Source organism: Cyprinus carpio, unplaced genomic scaffold (assembly GCF_018340385.1).
Source record: "Cyprinus carpio isolate SPL01 unplaced genomic scaffold, ASM1834038v1 S000006516, whole genome shotgun sequence".
Classification (NCBI taxonomy): Eukaryota; Metazoa; Chordata; class Actinopteri; order Cypriniformes; family Cyprinidae; genus Cyprinus; species Cyprinus carpio.
In genome coordinates, this window is record NW_024879184.1 from 243,230 (window position 1) to 258,183 (window position 14,954).

Consider the following 14,954-nt stretch of genomic DNA (forward strand, 5'->3'; position numbering starts at 1 on the left):
TATATGGAAGCTCGTTTCCGCCACTAAATAAAGAAATAATTAATTAATAAAGAAATAGTAACTTTTTATCTCACAGTTATAAAATTTATATCTCGCATTGTCTATATATAGCAATTCTGAGAAAAAAAATCAGAATGAATGGTAAGATAAAAACTGCAAATTACACTACCTTTCTTTAAATAAATAAATAAATAAAAAACATTGTTTTTCATTGTCTAAATATATAATAAATAAATTCAGACGAGCAGTTTGTGATTTTCTACCTTTATTGAACATTACACTGCATTTGGTCCATTTTGCAACATGATTCAGTTAAAACACAGTGCTATACATACATGCATGCTGGAGACCTTTTACCACACAAGGCTGCATCCAGATTTATTTAATAATCCATGAAGCAGCACTTCTTCCGGTAGCTTTTCTCTCCATGACAACAAAAGCAGACTTTTATTATGTTGTTAGCAGTTAGCAGAGTAGGCGGGGAGGAGCTGAGTAAATTTATTCTGATGTCACACACCAGCATTTCGACTAGGAGCAATTGCAATTCAGATATCTTAAACTATAATTGTGACTAGCCGAAATTGAATTAGAGATATCTCTAATTACATCTGCGGATGTATGACGCGTCTATTGAAGATATCTATAAAGTAATTACAGATATCTTAAATGGAGTTTTGACTAGTTATAAAGTATTTAGAGATATCTCTAATCCGATTTCTTACTAGTGCAATTATAATTGCAGATATCTCTAATTGTCATTATGACTAGTCAAATTATAATTATGACTATACAAATAACAGTTGTGACTATCCGAAATTGATAGTCAAAAACAAGTTTTAAATGCTAAAACGGCTTGCGATATACAACTGTAATTTGATTAGTCATAAATAAATTGCAGATATCTACAAATGTATTTTGGATATCTTTAAAAATTTGGAATTAAAGATATCTTAAATTGTATTTTGACTATCAAATCTATTTAAAGATATCTTGAATGGGATTATGACTAGTCAAAACTCATTTGAAGATATCTCTAATTGAATTATCACTAGTCAAATTGTAATTTGAGATATCTCTCATTAGAATTTTAACTAGGCAAATCATATTTAAAGATATCTTGAATTGGAATTACGACTAGTCGTAAAACGAAAATAACTAGTCAAAATGACATTGTAGATATCTTTAATGCATATTACTACTAGTCATAATCACATTGTAGATATCTTAATTCCAATTACGACGAGTCATAATTGCAATATAGATATCTGGAATTACAATTGTGACCATCCAAAATTATATTTATGGATAGTCAAAACAAAGTTTTAAATGATAAAACGGCTTGCCATAGAATCTATTGCCGCTTTCATTGGCTAAGGCCCGCCTATGAGGCCGTTTGACCGACATGTCAAACAACAATCACAGTTCGTTTCGTTCAACGTCACGTGCAACAAAGGAGTTTGATGTTTTGTGATTTTTTGCTTTTAGTTTTCTCCAACACTATACAGTAAAATGACCTGAAAATGAATACAGTGATAGTCAGGGTCAATATAAAGGAACACTTTTTATGAGTGTTGGAAAATGGAACACAGTACAAATGCTAGGATGCATTTTGTTATTTGGGGTGATTTTGCTTTTAGTTTTCTCCAAAACTATACAGTAAAATGCCTTGAAAATGAATACAGTGATAGTCAGGGTCACTCTGAATACATATCCATTGAAAAACTGAGCTAACCTATAAAGGAACTTTTTTATGAGTGTTTAAATATACGGAAATAAACCAAGTGCAACAAAGGAGTTTGATGGTTTGTGATTTTGCTTTTAGGTTTCTCCAAAACTATACAGTAAAATGCCTTGAAATGAATACAGTGATAGTTAGGGTCACTCTGAATACATATCCATTGAAAGAAAGAACTAACCTATAAAGGAACACTTTTTATGTGTGTTGGAAAATGGGACACAGTGCAGTTGCTAGGACGCATTTTGTTATACACACACACACACATAATATATATATATATATATATATATATATATCATATATATATCTATATATATATTTATATATATATATTATATATATGCACGCATATACACACACAAACATGAAATAAAAACAATGAATGAAAATTAATTAATATTAACATTTATAAACATTAATAAACGATTTATAATAATTAATGTACAATACAAACGTTTATGTACAAAAATAAAGTATTGAAAAACTAAAATGAGTTAAAATAAGCAAAATAAGCAAAAGTATAAAGGAAACGTGTGTATGACAGCTTCTTTACATGCATTTTGACTGCTCTCAGCATCCGTACCGTAAGTGCATGATTACACGCGCATGCCAAAAAAAGTCATTTTTGTTTCTAGGCATAACATTAAAGAACGCGAAACACTCGTCTCACGCAAATCCTAATTAATTCAACCAATCCGATGACTACTTCGACACTTCTGAAGTGTTTCCTCTTTTGGTGTCCTATATGATCAGACGTTTAGCCAACAGTCCGTGGTCACAGCTCACCAGCTCACAGGCGACAACCGCGGAGTCCGGTACACTTAGTTTCTGAAAGGAATTATTTGTCAGTCAAAAGAAATAATGCCGGCATGTACTGCTTTTGCTCCTTGGAAGCTCATCTGGCCTATGCTGGGTGAGTAGATTAGTTTATTTACCACGCTATAATTTTTAACATTTGTTGTATGATTGTTTTTAAGAAAAGTTATTCTGTTACGCTGAAACAGACCTACATGAACACACCCCACTTAAATTCAAATATTCGTGTTACTAACACTTTTTCATAGATTTTAATGTTTTAATATCCTAAAGATCATACTTTAAACGTATCCAATTCGGGTTTGTCTACACGTTATATTTTGTTTATCTTATTCTTTGCTCAACAAACCTGACTTACATATACTACTACTCATAATGATAACAAATAAGGATATCTTAATAATAAACAATATTCAATAATAGTATAATTTATGCGGAGAAGAAAACGGGAGAATAGGACCTGCGGTGTATTCCAAAACATGTTGCGCGTAATAAAATAACTAAAATACATAAATACGCCCAGCCTCTGTAGCAACAATGTATGTATGGGTTTTAGTTTGGAAAATGTAAAACATAATTCTTGAGCATGGCTAGTTTTTCTGGTAAAGATCATTTTATTTCTGACCTGAAGAGTTTTCTGCCTAGATACGAGATGACGAACTACGTAACTAGGAAGCAACCTCATAGCTTTCTGTTTGTCTACCATGTGTGGAAAAGGTCCAGTACAGCAGAATAAACTCAATGGAAATGGAAGACCCAAAGAACCAACTGGAAAGAAACAACTAGTTAGCGTTCTGATGTTGGGAAAATCTTAACTGCATTGTTTTTGCCACTAGATGACACTACAATTCCACGAAACATTTACTTGACATTATTCCTATGGCATGCGCGTTTTATCCAAAGCGACTTAACATTGACTACACATCAATGCGATTCATCTTAACGCAAATGGTTGAGAGTTTACTTTTGGAAATGTAATAGGTTATCGATTCCAATTTACAGTACCCTATCTAAAGCTATACAGTATGTAACAATTCAGTGTCGATTTATCTATTTATTAAAGTATGAAGTGTTTGTAACTAATTAGGCTGCATGTGCCTTACTTTTTTATACTTTTCTATATTTTCTAATTGTTTCAACTGTTTATTCACATTTATATCAGGTCAGATATAAGACTGTTTTTGTGCTCCATGGTCACATATTTTATATCAGGTAATTCAACAGGGCAGATCAATTACAATCGAAAAAAAAAAAAAAATAGATGTAATCCCCTTTGTAATCGGTAACGTTTTCATAAGAAACTGTAATTTATATACTTACAAATTTTTTGCTCAGTAACTGTAACTGATTACGATGAATATTTATTTTGAAATTAAATTCTGTATTCCTGTTACATGTTACTATTCACTTTCCAACACTGCCATAAGACCATAAACACGAGAAGTGCCGTTATACAGCTTCAGTCCATTGTTCAAAGTAGTAAAAGTTGGACAGGAAGATAAAAGGAAAACAACCATTCAGACACAGACATATATCAATCTCTTCACTGAAATCTATGATGCTGTGTGTGATAGAGAAGTGATGAACAAGCAGGATAAGCACCATTTTTTTCTAATACTTGCATATTTCCACACTAATCTGGTCCCTAAAATGCCAAGAAATATTACATTCAGTCCTTTTCTTATGGCTCGGCATCGGTTCGACATATTTATTTTATACTAATAATAGGATAAACATTCATGTAATCTAGTGCATGTAATCCAAAATAATTATTGTACATTTAATTTCTTTGGGGTCAATTGTTGGACATATTCAAGTAATATATTCAATCAAGCCGTAGGTGACGTGCCTGGAGCACAAAAGCGTCTTAGTTCCTGGGGTTTATTTGTTAGCCAACATATTCCTCTTTTATGGCTAAAAATCATTAGATATTAAGTAAGATTCATGCTCCATGACGATGATTTTGTAAATTTTAGCTACTGTAATAATCAAATATTTAAAATTTGATTAGAATATGCACTGTTATGACTGTCTTTTCAGAATGCCGTATATAGGAGTCTTTTCATACGATGAACGAATTTTTATGTACAGGCTCAGATTCCATTAACCGAACCTAACAAACATTATATCAATAGAAAGCTTATTTAGTCAGTTGTATAATCTCAAACTTTCAAAAGAATTTACTGAGTTTTGTGGTCCAGAAATCACATTTGCCTGTTTCCTTACATTGTGAATGCCGGAATGTGAGATCTTGAAGCTCATATCTGTAAATATCCCATATCCAACCTTTCTGTTTCTAGATACACATCTTTTTTATCTGTCTTCCGTGTTAGGATCCTTTTTTTTTGAAGTAATTGGACCCAAATGACTTCTAGTGTTTAAGCACACTTGACAATATAACTGATTATGAGTAAATAGTGTTTTAATTAAAAATTCAGCACATCTTGCTATATTTTGTAGTATGGGAACCCACCTGGTGTCAAAAGTTATTCACATTCATTACTCAACGTAGAGTATAGATACTAGGGTTTAAACAAGACTTTTGTAGAAGGGTTGAAGTATCAACTCAAGCTTTTTGACTCAAGTAAAAGTACTGGTTCAAACTACTTAAGTAAAAAGTAACAGTAATGTAAGGAAAGCAAATGCCATGAAGAACCAAATTAGGTCCGCGCCACAGGGGCCCTATTTGCACTACCCCACCTCCTTCAGAAAAATTTTTTTCTAAAGGCCTAGGCTATAATGACTATAATGTTATATTAAAATATTCATTTTGAAAAATTTGGGATCACTAGTTCTACCTTTTCAGACCGCATATATGGCCCATTCTTGAAAAGGCAGCACTTTAGTGCCTTTAACTTCCATCGTGCATTATTGACACGCTGTTTTTTTCTAATTAATGTTGTTCAGTTGCTTTGACGCAATCTTTTTTGTTTAAAGCAATATATAAATAAGTGCTGACTTGACTTGACCCTTGACTTGACGTTTAGATATGTAATGCAATACTATTAAAGACTAGATGCTATGATACAGTTTCCTATAAGTATTGTAATGGTGCAAAAGTCACAAATCATGCATCCCTAGTCATGAGTATGTCATCATTAACACTTTTAAATGGAATGTAAATGTACTCCCAAACATAGCTGCAGAATCTGCGAGGGCAATGGCATGAATTGGTATCCGAGGGGCAGGCTTAGTAAACAATTACCCTTCTATGGTGTCTATGGACACAAAACATTGTGGCTGTCGAGCATGAATGATTATCCGAGTGTTAATCAAATACTGCATTAAAAATTACTCATAATCCTAATGTCCTTCTTGATTGATGCTTCCTGTCATTCGCTAGCATACTTCCTGCTATGTCCAGTGGTTGGGGTGGGGGTAAACGAGTACAAAGTTGGTATAATGCCTACTTTATCACCACATTGGTCAATCCCACAAACTCTAATTTATTCTCAACGGCTCGCTACCGTGCACTACCGTACATTAGGACTTTATTTTTCGTGGCAGGAAGAAGACTAGAAGAGTCGGATTCCGCCTTTTGATAAATCAGGACCAGTAGTGAGAGAATACTACACTTTCTTTTAAGAATATATTTTTTGATGAACCCAACACTGGCTATGTCCTTGCTGGAGTGTGATGTGATGTTGTGTCCATGTGCAGGTGCGATGGATCGCGTACAAACCAATAGGTGTCGGAATAGTATATGTTTATACTTTTTCATCCAACCACATCAAATTCACTTCATCCGGATGGTGCGATTTATCTGGATAGGGTTTTTTTTTTTAAATGATGACAAGCCGGAATGAAAACAAGGCAGAATGAAATAGCAGTAACGAACCTATTTTTAAAATGTAAGGAGTAAGAAAGTACAGATAAATTGCGTGAAAATGTAAGGAGTAGAAGTAAAAAGTAGGCTGAAAAATAATAACTCCAGTAAAGTATAGATACCCAAAATTTCTACTTAAGTAAGGTAACGAAGTATTTGTACTTCGTTACTTGACACCTCTGATAATAACTGACAAGGTCTCAAATGTAAATTTAGGGAACTTAGGAAGGAAGATCTGGAAAATGAACATAATTATTAAACAGTCCTTTTGTAGGCTATATCAGGGTGTCATTTTTCTTTTTTATCTTCTTTTTAAAAAAAATTATTTTAATGTAGCCTAATTGTGAATTCAGTGTTGCTGTAACTCTTAAAGTGTGGATTTTGAACACAGGTTTTATGTGGTGATTTTTAATTTGAGATGATGAATTTAAATTCTCTCTGTTTGTGTCTCTGTCCACAGGAACGCACTCTCTGAGATACTTCTACACTGGGTGTGTCTTCTGGAATCATTGACTTCCCAGAGTTTCACTGCAGTTGGTCCTGGTCGATGAAGGCAGGTTTATGTACTTTGACAGCAACACAAGAAAGGCTGTGCCAAAGACAGAGTGGATCAGACAGAATGTGGGAGAAGATTACTGGGACAAAGAGGCTCAGATTGATATTAAAGCACATCAGATCTTCAAAATCAACATCCAGAACATAAGGGTACACTTCAACCAGTCAGCAGGTAAGTTAGTCACAAACACCTACACACAGTAGAAGCCATTAGTTTAACTTGACAGTGGGGGGGGGGGTCCTAGTTTTGAATATTTTGCATACTAATGACATATTACAGCTACCATTTACAATACCTTTTACTTTTATTTTATTTTATCTGTATTAAAGAGGTGTTTGCTAAATAAACACTAATATCCACTAAGGACAGAAATGTTCAGTTTTGTCTTTTTCATTGTATAGGGATATTTGTAGTATTTCACATTGAGACACTTTTATAATTTAATCGTATTTGTGACTCAAACATTGTATGTTTCAGTTTTGGCAAAAAGGTGGTAAAACAGCAGACCACACACACAGATACCCAAACATACGTATTGTCACACACATCCTAGTAATATCTAAGTCTCTTTAAGACAAGTCTTGTCACTTGGCGGCCATCTTTGAAATGGCTCTCGGGATCCAAAGTGCACTCCTATCTCTTTGAATGAGGAACATCAAATTCTACAAAACTGCTCATAGGCTTGCGATTGAAATCACCAAAGAAATCTGATAACAACTGTGTCATAAATGTTGTTTATTTTGCTCAAATAGCTTTATAAAAAGCTTATTATTCAGGCTAGATCAGCCAGTGCACATGTGCAGTCCTAAGAGCACGTCTCAGAATGCTGACTGTTTCTATAGCAACCGGGATGCTTCTAATGGCAACTGCAGTGACGTGCTGACTTTACCGATTAGTGACTGCTTCCTGTGATTGAGCGTTGCATTTTTTCCCCATTCAGAACTATAGGAGTGACATGTCTTGGGTATTCTGTAGTCTTTGGTAATACTACGTAACACTATTTCAGCGCTATTTCTACCAAAGAGGATGTTCTTCATAATGTGTGTCTTTAACAGCCAGTCAGAAACTTTACTGATCTGAGTCACACAAACCTGAATTACACACAACACAGAAACAGCTCATGCTTCAGTTTGACTGGACGAGATGAAAATCACATGACATCTGCTCAGGGCTGGGGAGTAACAAAATACATTTAACAGCATTATGTATTTAAAATACAAAATATGGGTAACTGTATTTTTCGTTATAATTACATTTTAAATAAGGGGTAATCAGATTACAGTTACATCCGAAAAGTATTTTAGACTACCAAAGTGATTACTTTTATTTAACTAATTTCCTTAATTTAATACTTAAGTAAACAGTCTGGGGATTTTAACCAGTATGGTAACTGATTCTTCGGAAAAAAATAAATAAATAAAAACTGCATGCAGCAGCCTGTTCATTTAGCAGAGGATAAGCGAAATAAAGACTTTATTAATCCAACACAGGGGTAATCCAACATGGAAACAGGAGAAGACACACGTATGTAACTTGTAGACCCGACAAACACAGACTGACCAGACTATGTACCTTTTAAAGACAGGATAATTGGGGAAACAGGTGAGTGGAATAATGACTAATTAACAAGGACAATGGAACACATGGGGAAGAAACTAGAAACCTGGGAACTAATCAAACCTAACATGGGAGACAGAAACTGGGTCACAGGGGCAAAAACACACTAAATGAGTCCAGGGATGTGACATTACTCCCCCCTCCCGGAAGGTGCATCCTTGCACCGTATAAACAACAGAGGGAGGCGTGGGTGGGATCTTGGGAGGAGGTTCCGGTGGAGGACGGACTCCCTGGAGGGGTCCAGCAGACAGAGACGACGGAGGGAGGAGCCAGGGAGGAGACAGGAGGGACCTGGAGCAGGAGGAGCCCAGCAGGACCTAGGCCACAGCCATAACAGCCCAAGGTGGAGCCGACGGTGGGAGGAGCCATGGAGGAGGTATGGCCGCCGACTCCAGGGGGCCGAGCAATGGCGGCGGAGCAGGTGGAGGAGGAGCCCAAGGCAGAGACGGAGAGCCGAAGAGCCAGGGTGACGGGGAGGATCCGGAGGTCCTTGGCAGAACTGATGGCTCTGGCAACCCACGACAAAACCAGAATCACGAAGGGCATGGAGCTGGAGCCAGAGGGAACAGAGCCTGTGTACTGAGATGAAGATGAGGGGATGAAGGAGCCTGACGGAGCCAGTGGGACGGAGGGACCGAGGCGAAAGCCAGGAGGAGTGGAGTCCCGATGCATAGGATGGTCGACGCCAGACCAAGGCGGAGCCGGAGGGACGAAGGGAGCCAAAGCAGAGCTTGTGGACTGCTGGGCCACAGTGGAGAGGAGGGAGCTAGGAACCATAGTGGAGCCGACAGGTCAACGGGCCAAGGTGGAGTCCAAGTCGAGGGCCTCAGAGGCTGAAGGTGGAGGTGAGGGAGACTCCGGCCATACTGATGCTGGAGGATGGCAGTCCCGTGGAGCTCACACTGCAGTGATGGTGGGCTGAGGGCGAGCAGAGGGGCTGCCAGACGACAGCGGTGGAGGAGGCAGGAGCGGGAGGGAGGGCGGGCATTTTGGAGGAGCGGCCAGAGGAGGACACATCCTCAGGGCTGGACGAGGAAACCACTGGTGAAGAAGGAGGGCTGGATGGGACCAGCGAAGATGGAGAGAGGAGAGGGGGGCAGGTCATCCTCCACTTCAGAGTCCCAGTCTATAAAATCTACTTCCTCATTTTGGCCCTTTTGGCACTCCATATTTTTTGCTAACCCCCAGTTTGGCGATGGCGCGGGGGCGGAGCTCCCACTCCACACTCACACCCATCCACGGCTTTGCTCCCTCGTGGTGGGCACTGTCGTCGTCGGCTCTCTCGCACCTGGTCTGACAGGTTGCGCTCCTGGCTCTCAGTCATTGGTGGGCTCAGACTTATGCTCCGTACCGTGGGGAGATGGTGGGCTGGGCTCATATACCCATAAATATGTACAGGTAGATGCCCCATTCGACTGCGCCAAGCACGTCGACGCGTCCGCCATCTTTAACGGTCAACTTGACGTCATTCACAATAATAAGCAATGAATATCTGAAGATGCCACAATCCTGCAAAGCCGATGGTTGTAAAAACCGCAGGGATTTAAATTCCCGAAGAAACGGGACAACCTTTCACAGGTGAGAATGTGTTGGTTTGTATTTTTAGATGTTTTAACTCAATATTATGAGTTTTGATACATTGGTAACTTGTTACTGTTATGGTGAAAGACGTCAAGTTGACCTTTTGAATATGGATCATATAGTGGTCCATAGAAACAGTTGCTAATGAGGCATCTACGAATACATATCTGTGATTATACCTATGTCATACCCATGTCATTATACAAATTTGTGTTCTCATAAACCACACACACACACACACACACACACACACACACACACACACAAACACACACACACACATCAGTCTCTCGCTGCAGCTGCTCCAGATTTATCAACTATTAAATCTATAATAAACCTTCAATGGAAATAAAATCTTCAATGAAACTTAATAAAAATAAGTATTTATGTCTAAAAACAACTAGATAATTGGTAAGCCTTTTTATATAGAGCTTTAATGAGAATTTAGTAGCTAAACATGGAGTTGCAGATGCTTTTTCTATTTTGAATATGATCGGATGATATTAATCTGCCTTCAAATATTGGATTTTAAAAGCACTGTCTCTATTTTAACATAAAATATTGCCTTAATTAAAAAGAAATATAAAAATGTTATATATTTTTTTGTTTCAATGGGGAAAAAAATATCACAATTCTAGCATAAATATTAACTAGTGCTGTGAAATTATCTCAAAATACAAAATAAAAAATATTATTGAACAAAAATATATTACATTGATTTTAGTGAAAATAAAAATCGTTACATTTCAGGTGCTCAAACTTCAAGCAAGAGATTCAAATTTAAATCTACTTCAAACTTCATGCTTTTTGCAACATAAAGTTTGTCTTGACAATTTTTTTAATCTAGTTCTTATTTTGTAAGAAATTAACTGGTTCTGCTTTGCAAACAGAGGGGGAAAAGTGAAATGTGTGAACAGAGACACTTTAGATGAGATAAATATTAGAAAAAAATAGTTTTTGTTTCAATGGTTAAAAAAAAAAGATAATTATTGCATAAATATGAATTAGTACCATGAAATTATCTCAAAATAGAAAATAAAAAATATTATTGAACAAAAATAAATTACATTGATTTTAGTGAAAATAGAAATAAGTTACATTTCAGGTGTTCAAACTTTTAAAGCAATTAAAATTTAAAACTACTTCAAACTTCACACTTTTTAAAACTGCTTTCTCAAAGCAACATAAAATTTTTTTTAATCTAGTTCTTCTTTTGTTAGAAATGAACAGGTTCTGGTTTAGGAGCAGATGAGAAAAAGTGAAATGTGTGAGCAGAGCTGCTTTAGATGAGATTAATTGATCTGACGGGACGTCCTGCTGATTTCTCAAAGAATCATTTTCTATGAATCACAGGATCTTCATGATATTAAGCGTTTCACGTCGTCACTCTGTCTCTGTGTGGTGTTCCATATTACTCAGATAAAGCAATACTGTCTCCGTTCTCTCCTCTACACTGGAGTTATTTACAGATCAACAGAAATAAACAAAAATAATTAAATGAATACCACGATCATTGTATTGACATGTGTTGCTGTAAAGATATTAGACATCAGACATAATTCCTAAGTGCGACCCTAGCACACATTTAGAAACAAACTTTGATCTGTGTTCTTTTAGTATAACATCTGTAACCATGTTCTCTCAAACATGTTTCTTATGCTCATATGTTTAATCAGCAGCAGCACTGAACACTGTTTATGCAAAAAACAGCCCATGTTGAGTCTTACTTTCACCTTCAACTGAATAACCTTACGCTGTCAAATATTTTAATGCTGTGAACTCTGCATACATGCACATTATATGTAATCATGTTCATCTATTCACTTCTTTTGAATACTAGTATATTTTAGTACTAACTATAATTGCTGTAATCTTTATGTGGATGTTTGGTTTGGTGTAAATTCTGCTCAGTTATCAAGTCTTAAGATTATATTAGAAGAAATTAAAAATGGTGAGTATGATTTATCATGTTGTTTCTCTCTTCTCAGGTGTTCACTCGTGGCAGCTGATGTACGGCTGTGAGTTGGATGATGATGGCACCCAACGAGGATACTATCAGTATGGTTATGATGGAGAGGACTTCCTCAGTCTGGATAAGAGCACCCTCACCTGGACTGCTGCTAATCCTCAAGCTGTCATTACCAAGAACAAATGGGAGACTAAAGAAAGACAGTTTGCAGAATACTGGAAAGGATATCTGGAGAACACATGCATTGAGTGGCTGCAGAAGTATGTGAGATATGGGAAGGACACTCTGGAGAGAAAAGGTAAGAATATCAGTTGCTTTGATAATCACTGCATAGTGAGCACTCATCGTTACAGCATTTACCTTTTCACCCAGGAAATAAAACAGGTCTGCATTCCCTTGCTTAAAAACTAAAACATGATGTAAATGCATGCAGGATGTCAAGAGGGTGTTCGAATCACATTTTGATATTTAAGATATAATTATACATATTGTTACATGTTGTTGTATATTAACATGCATATCTGGTATTTGTGAGGGATTTTTTATCATATAGTAATTGCAGTCCAATTGACATTTTCATTTAAATGTTCATCTATGTATCCAAACAAACGTCAGCTCAGCTCATGCGCAGTGCATCAGGACTGGAGAAAGAACTGCTAGAATGTCACTGGAGCTACAGGAGTATAATTGTCATTTTGCCTTGATAACACTCTCTCTCTCTGTCTCTCTCTGTCTCTCTCTCTCTCACACACACACACACACTCTCTCTCTTTCTCTCTCTCTCTCTCCCTCTCTCTCTCTCTCTCTCTCTCTCTCTCTCCTCTTAGATCTCTCTCTCTCTCTCCCTCTCTCTTCTCTCTCTCTCTCTCTCAGTCTCTCCTCAGGTGTCTCTGCTGCAGTAGTCTTCCTCGTCTTCAGTCAAATGTCATGCCACAGGTTTTTTCCCCAGTGGAGTAACAATCTCCTGGCAGAAAAATGGACAAGAGCATCATGAGGATGTTGATCTTGGTGAGCTTCTTCCCAATGAGGACGGGACCTTTCAGAGGACGAGCACCATCAGAGTTTCACCTGAGGAGTGGAAGAACAACAAGTTCAGCTGTGTGGTGGAGCATCAGGGCAAAACCATCAGAAGCATTCTGACAGATGGTAAGATTCACGGATTCACTATTGTAAGCGTGATTGTCTTGAGTAGATCTTGAACCTAAAAAAATGTTAATGGAAATCATTTGCTATTGCCAGTCTCTGATTAGTCTGCACTAATGTACTGCAGATATCACAATCATAGATGCTGTTTTTGTATCTGCTGAAATCTGAAACCTTTACCAGTTTCTAAGATTATCAGAGTCTTTAATAAGCTGATGTTTTCATTTGATCAGATTCTTCAGCTTCTGTCCCCATCGGCATCATTCTTGGTGCTGTTGCTGGTGTCCTCCTGTTGATTGTCACTGCTGTTGCTGGATATAAGGTCTATCAGAAAAAGAAAGGTGAGAGAAACTCAGACTATTGACTACACTGTATGTTTTACACATTTGTGTGCTAATATTTCATCTTTGGGGATTTCTGTTTTTCAGGCTTTAAACCTGTCAATGGTAAGTTTTTCATGTTCTCCATCTGATATGTTTAACAAATGGGCTCTGTCAATCATGATATGGTTAATAGTAATGTTTATTTTATTTTTCACAAGTTTTTGGTAATATAAAATCAAAGAGTAAGTTGAAATATATGCATAGTTCCACAATATTTTTCTTTAGATATATCTAATAAAAAAGAAATTGTGCAGCTGTGTGATGTAGCTGTACTGTCATGATATTGTAATTTGTGTTTTCTGTTCTAGCCTCTGATGATGGTTCAAACAGCTCAGCTCGTTCAGATACAAAAACATAAAGATGTAAGTGTATTATAATTATTATTCATTATTGCAACTGTTTCAGTCATGTGAAATCAATTAAATATAATATGTTTTTGGCATTTTAGGAGATGTTGACCAGATGAGTGCAAGAGATGAAGTAAAAATGAGCTCATCCTGCTGTCCATCTTGTTTATAACACACAAACACACACTTTCTCTCTATCACACACACACACAGGATCATAGATTTCAGTGACAGGATTGGTTTATATCATGGTTCCATATTAATCACATCTGCAAAAGTTTTTGTTTCATCACACTTTATGTTCATCTTTTGTTTTTCTTTAACTGGATGAACTTGTTCATTTTAGGACGACATGTTGATCTCAGAACTTAACTGTAAAATGTATATATTTCTCTTTGGTGACAAAACCAGAGAAAGCCAAGAATACAAATACTTGATTTGCAAGTTTGATTAATTTGTAGGATTTGTGATATCAGTATTGATTGTGAAAAAAGAGACACTTTTGAATGTGTGTACAGTCAGTCATAGTATAGTATAGCAGTCATCTCTTGTGTGTATGAGATGTTTCTAGCGAGACTATTTCTGTAGGAAATAAAATATTAAATAAATCAGGGGAAGGCTAACAAGTCATGGAAAACTATCTCCTGCGAACTTAAAATAACTTCTGGACAGTACAGTAAACAATAGATATTTTCCTTGATTTGAGGTTACTTAATCTAAATTATGTAAATATTTTTGTATATTGATTGCCTTTAAAACATTGTAATCTTATTTTGATTCTTTAAAAATAAACAAACTTTACAAAAAGGGGCAAGTGGTGAATGTCTATCATTCTGTTGTCAAAACAGTATCCATATTTCATCAGAATCTATTAATTAACTTTTGCTTCGAATTCAACAGAATATTCTATAATCACGGATCTATGATGTTAAAATGCATGATTCCTTCCCAAAGTTGATATGAAATATTATTCGGAAT

At 36.4% G+C, this 14,954-nt stretch overlaps 1 protein-coding gene across 1 annotated transcript; it reads left to right on the forward strand.

Annotated features, from left to right (window-relative positions):
• Window positions 1-2,607: 2,607 nt before the first annotated feature.
• LOC109049157 (BOLA class I histocompatibility antigen, alpha chain BL3-7) lies at window positions 2,608-14,152 on the forward strand. The gene is given in 11 exon segments (XM_042754456.1): window positions 2,608-2,651; window positions 6,215-6,228; window positions 6,841-6,872; window positions 6,874-6,906; window positions 6,909-7,107; window positions 12,123-12,401; window positions 12,977-13,249; window positions 13,480-13,587; window positions 13,675-13,692; window positions 13,938-13,991; window positions 14,078-14,152. Coding segments are annotated over 10 exon segments (1,050 nt in total). The 3' UTR covers window positions 13,988-13,991; window positions 14,078-14,152.
• Window positions 14,153-14,954: the final 802 nt, after the last annotated feature.